The sequence below is a fragment of the Quercus suber genome, unplaced genomic scaffold, assembly GCF_002906115.3.
Source record: "Quercus suber isolate HL8 unplaced genomic scaffold, Cork oak 2.0 scaffold_613, whole genome shotgun sequence".
NCBI lineage: Eukaryota > Viridiplantae > Streptophyta > Magnoliopsida > Fagales > Fagaceae > Quercus > Quercus suber.
This window is the reverse complement of record NW_027070056.1, coordinates 240,675-252,078: the sequence shown is the minus strand read 5'-3', so window position 1 is coordinate 252,078 and position 11,404 is coordinate 240,675. Positions and strand designations below refer to the sequence as shown.

The following is an 11,404-nucleotide window of genomic DNA, read 5'->3' as shown; positions in this document are numbered from 1 at the left end:
AAATTCGGGAAAGAATGATATTTGTGCCGGGCCTGAGCTAAACATGAGTGTGAACTGGGCTTTGTCTGATATTGGGCCTTGCTTTTTAGTCCAAACACACTTTCAGCCTTTAGTCTAAGTAGGCTCGAAATACTTTATTGGGCTTATATTTTATTCTCGGAGCCCAACTTCATTTGTGCTTAAAAATATGTTGATCAAAGATAACGTAGAGCTTTTTTTTTTAGTTTCAACCTATAGTGTTCACTTTTAATGATAGTTATTTATCATCAAACCAAGACACTAATCGATTTTTTGTGTAGGCAGGGATTGAACTTAAAATCTCTTATTCAACTATCAGAAATTTTATTAGTTGAACTAACTGAAATCTACAAGATAATGTCGAGAGCTAGACATTCTAATCTTTAGCATGATTTTCATGTGCATGATAATAAACTAAGATGATTAGACAAAAGAACTATTTTAGCAAACAAACGAAATAGGTCTTGTTTGTTATAGCTTCACTTTCATGATTGAGTGAAATCATTCTTAAATTTTCCGTTTATACATGTGGATTTATGCACTGAATAATATATGTAGTACCTAATAGGATTATTGAAAATTGAAAGCCAAGCAAACGGGTTGTAATTAAGTCCTAGTACTAACACAATTGCCACCATTTCATGATTTTTCGTGGTTGAGTGGAACTCACATTCATCACACCTAATCAAACTAATGTGGGAAATTATATAGCTTCAGTTCTCCTTGTAATGTATGATTTTTATAGGTCAACATGGTTGTGAGAGAGGTACTCTGTGTAAGGAAAAAATCTTAGGTAGTCTCAGAATATAGTGAAATGATGTTTCATCTTCTTACATTCATAGTGGACCTTATTTTGAATTTAATGAATGCACCCCACTATGAATATGAAAGGAAGAAGTATCATCATCCATACTCTGAAAATATCTAAGAATTACTCCTATATAAGATAGTGTGATAAGATACTTTCTCTTGAGTTATGTAGTGTTGTACGAGCTCACAATACATTAGTGTCTAGATTTACCTACATTTACCATACATTGATAATGAGATCGTAGGTGGACTTAGATTAGGGCTTGTAACAATTTCAACGTGGCATCCATGTAACCTTGGAGGAGTATGATGATTGATGAGGTTCAAAAGGAATTTTTTTTTTTTTTTTTTTTTTTGTGAGAACAAGGTAGCTAATGCCTTGTCTAGGAGGTCAGATTCTGTTTCTGAGGATCCAGCTGCTCTAAATCCTTCTGTTAACTCTCCATCCTTCTTTTTGATTTCCTTTCCATGTCCTTCTTGGATTGAGGAATTGAAGGCTAGCCATCAACTCTCCACTGAGATGCAGCAGTTATTACAGCAGCTACAATCTGGTTCAGCATGTCCCAGGTTCTTTTCCTTGCATAATGGGTTGATTTTGTATAAAGGTAGGGCCTATTTGGGTCCACAATGCAGTCTAAAGCCTAAGGTTCTTCACCTGGTCCATGACAGCCCTAGGAGGACACTCTGGCTTCCTCAGTCTTTCCATAGATTAAAACAAGACCTCTTTTGGGTGGGAATGAAATCAGACTTGAAACAGCATATTAGGGAGTGTGGAGTTTGCCAACAAACAAAGCATGAGACTTGCAAACCAGCTGGGTTATTACAACCCCTGCCAATTCCTACTAGGCCTTGGTCTGCTGTTAGTATGGACTTTGTCAGTGGATTGCCTACTTCACAGAGGTTGGATACAGTTACGGTAGTTGTGGATAGGCTCACTAAGTATGTTCATTTCATTGGATTATCCCACCTATTCTGCTGCTAAGGTGGCTGCTTTGTTTGCTCAGAATGTCTTGAAATTGCATGGCATGCCTGCTTCCATTGTTTCTGACAAAGATCCAATGTTCACTGCCAAGTTCTGGGCAGAGCTATTCAAACTACAAGGGGTTCAGCTAGCTATGTCTTCAGCATATCATCCCCAAACTGATGGGCAGACTGAGGTGGTGAATAAGTGTTTGGAGCAGTATTTGAGATCTTTTTCTGTAGACAGGCCTACTGAGTGGTCAGATTGGTTGTATTTAGCTGAATTCTGGTTTAACACCAATTACCATTCAGCTACCAAGTTAACTCCATATGAGGCTGTGTATGGTTTTCCCCCCTCCTCGTTTGATGGATTACATACCTGGTACAACCCAAGTGGCAGCTGTGGATTCCCTTTTATAGTCAAGAAAGCTTATCCTTGCTTTGCTTAGATAGAATTTGGTGAATGCACAAGCTCAAATGAAGCAGCAATGTGACCTCCATAGGTCTGAGAGGGCATTCAATGTTGGTGATTGGGTGTACCTTAGACTACAATCATACAAGCAGCAGTCAGTGGCCTATAGGGCATCTCATAAGCTCTCTCCCAGGTTCTTTAGCCCTTTCCAGGTCCTTGAGAGAATTGGAAAGGTTGCCTATAAGTTGGATCCACCTGCTGGTTCTGCAATCCACCCAGTGTTTCATGTCTCCTGTTTAAAGGCTAAGTTGGGACAGCACAATGTGTCTATGCCTTTGCTGCCATCAATGAATTCTCAAGGCATCATTACACCTGAGCCAGTAGCTATTCTTCAAACCAGGTCTCACAAGCTTCGAAATAGGACTATCACCCAACATCTCATCCAGTGGCAAGGAGGGACTGCAGATGATGCTACCTGGGAGGATTTATTTCTTCTTCAGCAGCAATTCCCTCATCTTGTGGGCAAGATGTTCTAAAGGGGGAGGTGTTGTTAGGATACTGACTGAGTTGTGCTTAGCTGTGCCTATAGTTGTAATGTACTTAGCCATGTGCAATGCAAGTGCAAGGTGTAATGCTTGGTGTTGTATTTCATTGTAGCAGTTAAGTAGTTAGTGTGTGTTGAAGAAGTGGAGGCAATTAAGGGAGTTAGTTAGAAGGTTGTTAGTCAGTTAGTAGTTACTGGTTTGACAGTGTGGGCTTGGCAGGATCATGATTGATTGTAATTGTATATAACTATGGGTCTTTATATATGGGCTTTGATTTAATTTATTAGGTTTAAATAGTAGTCCTAGTACTAGTAGGAATCCTAATACTACTAGTACAAAGTAAGTCTTTATATATATTGTGCTCAAATGTATTCAAGGAGTAAGTTGATTAATAAAATTGAGTGTTTTGAGCATTAGGCATGTTAACCTTTATTGTTTCTTTCTCCTTCTCTCTTCTCATTGTTTTTTCTTCTTTGATTTTAAGGTTACTGTTTACTGTTACTGTTCACACAGCCATAACTTCTCTCTAATTCTTCTTCTTTCCTAACCAACCACAACTAAACATTCAACAAATCCCTAATTTGTCCTACATCAGAATATTACGCTAAATAAAATCAATGACATTAAAAGTTTAATCACATACCGCATACAAGTCAAACATTTATGACAATTCCTAAAACCCACTCAAACAGGTAGATACTCAAAATTGGGGTTTAAAAGGCACAGTTTCCTAGAAATGATTAAATACATATGAAAGCACACGCTATCCTCTAGAAAAACGCACTTGAGATGAAAATTTAAATTCAAACCTCATCAGGGTTCTTGACTGGTCTTCCAATCTAAGACCACCCTCTTGCACAATAGCATCTGGTGTGGGCCCATCAATGCTTCCAGACAAGGAGTCTGCAATCTCCTTAAGACCCTGAAAGAAAAAATAAAGTGGCAATGTTAAAACAAATGGAACACATTTTACCAAAAGTTACATATAAATATATAATCAATTACTTAAGCATAAAAACTCCCAAGTATCAAGTGGCAGTATAAGGCCCTGAAAATATGAGGACTCAAAAGCAAGCATTTGAGAGAGAGAGAGAGAGAGAGAGCACTTGCCACCACAGCAAGAGGAAAAGGACCATCAATCGATTACTTAAGCATAAAAAGTCCTAAATATCAAATGGCAGTATAAGACCCTGATATATATGAGGACACAAAAGCAGGCATTTGTGAGAGAGAGAGAGAGAGAGAAGAGGGAGAGCATTTGCCACCACAGTAAGAGGAAAAGGACCATCAATCTTTCTTTTTGGGTTACAACAACAATAATTAGTTATGGAAGTGGCCTTGAGAACCAAAATAAGACCTTTGCCAGGTCCATTGACTACAAATGATGGGAAAAGATATGCCACTCCGAAAAACTTATTCAAATGATACACTCATCAGGCCTACCTCCTTTAAATGTAGGAAAAGGATAAATCCTTGCCAAAAATATACAGATGACAGAAAGTGTCAGCATGTGAGAACTTTCCTGACTTATGCAAGTTACAGATAATTACATAACATGGACATTGAGGATTTACGGTATAAGCAATACATGAAAATCAACTGGATGTTAGTTGGGGATGTGAATCAATCAATCTTATCAGTTCTATTTTGCCAATTCAGCAACCAGAAGAAAAAGTAAAGGTACATAGGATAAAAACCTTCAAACTTGGAGGTTCCTGGTATGTGAGTAAATTACGAGATTTTCCAGTAATTTTAAGTTGCTCCTGCAAATATTGAACAATTAGTTAAACTAATGATCAGCCATATGAGAAAGCACCAGAGATGAGACTACAATTATGTAATTAAGAAAATAGTAGAGACAGTATGATGCACTCTTTAGCACATTCAATATTGTTGATTATGCCAGTAAATTTTATTTAAAAAAAAAAAGATTATTCCAGAACCACCAAATACTGTTTGTGCTTTCAAATAACAAGGAGATAATATCAGACGCCATCACTGCCACTTCAGTGTGTGGCATGGAATGAACATCAGTGGCAGGACCATTGTTACCTCCAGATACAATTTGATTTATTACAATTAAGATAGATACATTTGAAGTATTAACTATTTCAAGAGCTCAAAAAATCCCTCCCCCCACCTCTCCCCTATATGACATTAAATGTTAACTACAAACTATATTTAAAACCACAGGTTCAAACCTTCAGAACTTCAGGCATTATCCCCTTTTTGCCATCAACAAAGTTGCAGAGGTACAGAACACCAAGATTTGCAATATCCTGTAACCAAAAAATTATGTCAGCACCCCCTCAAGAAGATACATACATCTGCAAGATTAACAGCCAGGACCATTGCAAGTCATAAATCAGAGGTGATTTATCCTCACAGTAGTAAGTTCAGACAACAGACAACCAGTCATAATTATAAATATATCAAGCACCCATGACAATACAACTGCAACTGACACTCATAAACTAAGACATCACTCAACTTACCTTTAATCAACCTAAATTTTCCCAGTTATTGATGATTTTTTTTTTCATGTATGGTGAAACATGTCTAGCTAATCAATGCAATATCAATTTGTCACCAGTCAAATTATCCAAAACGTCTTACTAAAATAAAAATTTTAAATTTATAAAACAAAAATTTTAAAAGTCATTGTTGCAAATTCTTTTAATTATTTTTAGCAAATAAAAACTTTTATTGCAAGTCATAACTCAGAGGTGATTTACCCTCACAACAGTTAGTTCAGACAACCAATCATAATTATAAACATCTCAAGCACCCATGGCAATACACCTGCAACTGACACTCATAAACTAAGACATCACTCACCTTTAATCAACCTAAATTTTCCCAGTTATTGATGATTTGTTTTTATTTTTTCCATGTTTGGTGAAACATGTCTAGCTAATCAGTGCAATATCAATTTGTCACCAGTCAAATTATCCAAAACACATCTTACTAAAAATTAAAATTAAAAACTAAAAAAAAATTATTAAAAAAAAAGTCATTGATGCAACTTCTTTTAATTATTTTTAGCATATAAAAACTTTTATTGCAAGTCATATATCAGAGGTGATTTATCCTCACAACAGTTAGTTCAGACAACCAATCATAATTATAAACATCTCAAGCACCCATGGCAATACACCTACAACTGACACTCGTGAACCAAGACATCACTCAACTTACCTTTAACGAACCTAAATATTCCCAGTTATTGATGTTTTGTTTTTATTTTTTCACGTATGGTGAAACACATCAATGTTGAAACTTCTGTTAATTATTTTTAAGCAAACAAAAAAACTTTTATTGCCAAAACTGGATTACCTGGTTTCCTATAAACAAACACCCCCCTATCCCCAATTCCTCTAGTTAGCATCAAACAGAATTTCACCCAACAAAATTACCACTATAGGCATGTACTTATCCAAAAAATAAAATTACCACTATAGGCAGGTATCTTCTCTCCAATTATTGATACAAATCTCACTTTCCAATAAAGATTATAAATCCTTATGACCTTTTCATTTTGGCTTGATTCCTTTTGACACTTTTTTCCCCTTTCTAGTTAGGACATCTTAACTTTTCCAGGCTAGGATACAACTTAAATACAGAAAATTGTGGCTGCTGTCATAGCATACAATAGAAATTTATTTATTTGTTAAAATATTGCTTCTTGTATTACAAGAGGAGATAAAAAAAGTCTTACCTGCTTATCTTCCAATGTACATATCTTCCCATCCTGGAACAAAGAAAGTTAACATTACAATCAATTCCAAAAGGAAAAAAATTTCACAAGCGCGCACACACATGTGAAAGGGACTATAGGCCCACTTAATATTTTTACAATATCTCCCATTCTGCATTGCATGAAAACAGAAGGTAACAAAAAAACATTCCTCCTTTTTTTTCTTTAATTGGCAACAAGTGGCAAAAGAAGGAATCATAAGAGAGAAAGCTTCAGGGTAAAAGGTTGGAAAGAACAACACACAGTACAAAAGAACCACCACTGCAGACACCACCAATGTAATAAAATTAGACAACTTTCATTAAAATAACTCACCAAACCTTCCACCAGTCTCTGCAAGTCATTCAAGTCATAGCCAATGTCAGAAAGAGATTTTTGAACTTCAGCAACCTGTTACACAAGTTTTAAAATGATAATGTAAATAAAACCATAGAATCAAAATGATTATGTTTGACAATTACCCAATATCTATGATATATATATATATATAGAGAGAGAGAGAGAGAGAGAGAGAGAGAGAGTACAGATAACTGATCTGCATGACTTGAATTAGTATGGGGCTATTCAAATTGTATAATGTATAAGATACCAGACATCAATCCTAACTAAATACCACATATTAAAGTAAAAAATTAGATAATACCTAAGATCCGGTTTGGATAGCACTACTTTTCACTCAAAGTAGAGTTGCGTTTTCTGTTTTTTTTTTTTTTTTTAGCCGGACTTATTGACTTCTGAGAGACAAAAACACTGTGCATATACTGTGCGTGCACTGTTCACACACTGTTTATGCACTGTTCATGCAATATTTAATATTAAAAGTGGGTCCCACAATACTATTCACACATTTAAAAATTATTTTGCTATAGTGTTTTCAGCAACAATCAGTTTTTAGCAACTTTCAGCAACAATAAGTGCTATCCAAACGGACCCTAAATAACCCATCAATGTCTGAAACTTAGCTATAACTACCCATTATCTATGAGTATATCATCAGAAAAAAGCTCTAAAAGACCCACCATATTATATTGCACTTTCAACGATATTATTTACTCTAGAAACAAAGAATAACAAACTCATAAAAACCTCATAGCACATACATCACTCTTAATTAACTTTGACATCTCATTCTGCTTTTCCATTTTATCATCCAAATTCGCAATTCGCTGAGTCAAATGCCTCTTTGTTGCCTGCCCAACAGAAGAATTGTATGCAAAATCAGAATTTGTACACAAACATTAAAAGTATTAAGGAAAATCACAGAATAAACTCATCTAAAAGAAGAACATTAACTTATTAAATTTAAATTTACTCAATAATAACTTTTTTTTTTGATAAGTAAGAGAGAAGTATATTCAAGAAGCTACCTCATGCAAACAACATAAGGCAGAACAAAGAATACAGAGAAGGAAACAAACATGAAAAAACAACAAAACAAACAACAAAAAAACTAAGTACAAAGAAGGGAATTAAGGAACATAGGGAGAGAATCACTAGAGGTGAGTCCCCAGGCCCTAGACCAATCAAAAAGGGAGCCACTAAAAAAAGCGAGCAGCTAATCATCGGATTTGTCCAAGTCCTCAAAAGTGCGCCAGTTTCGCTCCCTCCAAATACACCACATTAGGCACGGAGGAACTAAATTCCAAATACTAAAAGAGTGCTTTCTCAGCCAGTTCCACCAACCAAAAAGCGTATCTGCAACCGAGCTTGGCAATACCCAATTGATCCCAAAAGATCTGAAAACCCAGCTCCACAGCTGATAAGCTTTGTCGTAATGGAGTAGTAAATGATTTACCGTCTCCCCACTACAACGACACATAATGCACCAGTCAACAAAATCAAAGCCTCTACCCTGCAGATTATCCCCAGTAAGAATCTTCTCCCAAGCAGCACTCCAAACAAAGAAAGAGACGCGCGGAGGAGCCTTAACCTTCCAAACACTTTTCCAAGGAAAGATAATAGATGAGGGACTACGAAGCTTATTATAGAAAGAGCGAGTGTTAAAACTCCCCTTCTTTGACAACTTCCACCTCATACGGTCTCCGTGCTCAGATTGAGGTAAATTTGAGCCTAAGGTACGAAGGAAATCCTCCACCTCTCCTGACTCCCAATCATTTGGTTCCCTGAGTAAACAAACATTCCAGCTTCTCTGAGCCCCAGTCCCCAACCTTTCAAGAGACGAGGCCACAGATGCCTCTCTATTATAAGCAATCCCATACACCATCGGGAAGGATAGACGGAGTTGTAACACCCCACACCACCAATCCGTCCAGAATTTCACTCTATCTCCCATCCCTACCTCAAAGTGAATGCATTTACAAAACACCTTCCAGCCTTTTCGGATGCTTCTCCATAAACCACACCCGTGGACACCCCTACCCAACTTGGAAGACCAACCCCCCCCACTCTTCCCCAAACTTCAAAGCTACAACCCTCCTCCAAAGACGAGTCTCCTCCACCCCAAACCGCCATAACCATTTTCCTAATAAGGCTTTATTGAAAGTCGTAATTTTCCTTACTCCCAATCCACCATTCGCCTTTGGAGCACACACCTTATCCCACCCCACCACATGAGCCTTCGAATCCCCCCACAGGAAGTTACTCAATAATAACTTAGTTTTCCTCTATATGTACATTACCAACAAGGATGCTCTTTTTCTTTCTTTAATAGATAAGTTACACACACACCAATGAGTTTTGAACCCCGTCCTCACCCTCTACCCACATTTTTGAGAGGAGGAAGTGCCATTTGAGCCAAAACTCATTGGCCTAACAAGGATGCTCTTGACCCTTTGCTGCCAACATCAGAGGTAAAGCAGCAACTCCATCACCACACCTTTTAATTATTTATATACATAAATATATAGCAAAGAGTGAACAAAGTCAACCACAACATAAATGGTCAATACAAATATCCTTCTAAATATTATTTCAAAAGTACTCAAATTATTTGGCAAAGATATGTTGGTCTGATAAGGATTCAACAGGTTCATAATTGAACGAAAAAAAAAGATTTATAGATTAACAGAAATATAAAGATTATTTTTAAAGCCATAGAAATATCACAAACAACTGAGAATTTTTTCATCAACAAAGATCAATGCCTCCTAGCTATCAACTCCATTTCTAATCAAATAAGCACCATGAACTCTAACCATTGCTTTTTTCTTTTTCTTTTTCTTTTTTATTTTTTTTATTTTTTTATAAATGATCTATGTTGCCAGATCCTCTTCAAAAATCAAATATATATTCAGAGCAATTTGTCTTGAGATTTTATATCAGTCTAAGAAGTTGCAATCGGTGAAACAGAAACTTACAGCAAGAGCCTCTGACACACTCTCCAGATGCTTTGTCAAGTTTGTTACAGCAGTAGCCATATTACGCTTTGTCACATACATGAGATCCGAGAAAGAAAGACCCTAAACATTAACAAATGTGGTTAACGAACAAATTTAATATCTCCAAATCACATATACCAGTCTCAAAAAATCATTTAAAAAAAAGCGAACAAAATCAATAAAATAAAAAAAAAAATGCAAAATTTTTAATAAGCACATCCAGATACCTTCCACCACATGTAGCCATAACCCAATACCCCCACGGTAGCAGCTGGAACTAAAAGTGATGTCAAGTTACCTGGAAAAATAGACACACAAAAAAGGACAGGTACAATTACACACAAAATTAACCAATCAGAATTCACTTCACGACTAATAATAACAAAAGAAAATGTATACTGTACTTCACAATCACATGGTTATATGCAAAAAAAAAGGGCTATAATCCTAGACTACAACACAATAATAAGCAATTGTTCTTACTTTGGCCACCATTATTTCCATTCAGAACAGTAATCTGCCTTGCTGAGGCTAGTTGTCGAACCTCAGTTGCCAATCGCCGCACCTACAAAATCCCATAACTACAAATTCAGTACACCGTATAGGGTCCATTTGATTAGGCTTTTTGAGAGATTAAAACAGCATTTTTAAAACCCAAAACTCTGTTTTGCAACCACAACTCCTCATAGCTCAAAACACAGTTTTTCAACAGCTTATGCAAATGCTCCCATAATCTCAATTCTTATATAACCAATTGAAATTTTAAAAACTGCTTCACTGTTTTATTTAAATTTTGAAATTACCTGTGCCGCGATGGCATCAGAATGATCAGCATCCGATTGCTCCCCAGACTTCTCCAATCCCTTCACCAACGACTGTCAATACAGAATTTTTTTTTTTTTATATATAATTATTTTCAACTCAGAAAATTATAGTATTTTAATTCAAATTTCACAAAAACAATCAAAGCATAAACATGATTCACTAAAAAAAAATCAATTTACTAAAATAACATATAAATCATGTAGGTTATTCAACTCAGAAAATTATAATATTTAATTTCCATTCGTTTCACAAAAATACAATCAAAGCAGAAACATGATTCAATGAAAAGAAAAATTGATCAAAATTTTCTGAGAAATAGGTGGAGCTAGATTTGAAATTAGCGAAAAAGATATATATAAAAAAAAAAAAAAAAATAGTACCTGAAGTTCGCCAAGCAAATCCGAGAATTTACCGTTTTTAACCAGGATTGTGCTAGTATATCCTGCAAAAACAAAAGCCCAAAAATCACACACAGATCGAAATAGCTCACACAGAGAAAGTTTTTTCAAAAACGAAGAGAGAGAGAGAGAGAGAGTACCTGCACCAAGAAGGATGAGGATCCGAGATAATCCCATGCCGGTTTGCATCGCCATGGCTGAGCTTTGATCGAGTCCGAAACCCTAGGATTGTAGAGAGAGAAAGAGATAAATAGAGAGAGAGAGTCCGCGTTTGGATTATGGGAGGAGAGCGAGAGAATGAGGTCAGAGTTTCCGGCGGATTGTGATGCACCTAGATTTGA

The 11,404-nt window shown here is 36.2% G+C and overlaps 1 protein-coding gene across 1 annotated transcript; it reads right to left on the bottom strand.

Moving 5' to 3' along the window:
• Positions 1-3,493: 3,493 nt before the first annotated feature.
• Positions 3,494-11,398, bottom strand: LOC112039407 (uncharacterized). Its single transcript, XM_065765179.1, has 12 exons — positions 11,204-11,398; positions 11,046-11,107; positions 10,644-10,715; positions 10,324-10,405; positions 10,068-10,138; positions 9,820-9,921; positions 7,603-7,692; positions 6,818-6,892; positions 6,464-6,496; positions 4,947-5,024; positions 4,443-4,508; positions 3,494-3,667 (listed from the first exon to the last, which is right to left on the bottom strand). The coding sequence occupies exons 1-12, from the start codon at positions 11,256-11,258 to the stop codon at positions 3,509-3,511; spliced, it is 945 nt and encodes a 314-aa protein (XP_065621251.1). The 5' UTR covers positions 11,259-11,398; the 3' UTR covers positions 3,494-3,508.
• Positions 11,399-11,404: the final 6 nt, after the last annotated feature.

Bases quoted from the DNA above. Each gene is read 5' to 3' on its own strand.
- LOC112039407 (XM_065765179.1), bottom strand. From the start codon at position 11,258: ATGGCGATGCAAACCGGCATGGGATTATCTCGGATCCTCATCCTTCTT. The intron at 6,893-7,602 runs GTATGTGCTATG...CTTGTGTAACAG, and splicing joins CAAAGTTAATTAAGAGTGAT to GTTGCTGAAGTTCAAAAATC. The intron at 5,025-6,463 runs GTAAGACTTTTT...TTTTGGTTACAG, and splicing joins GTACATTGGAAGATAAGCAG to GATATTGCAAATCTTGGTGT.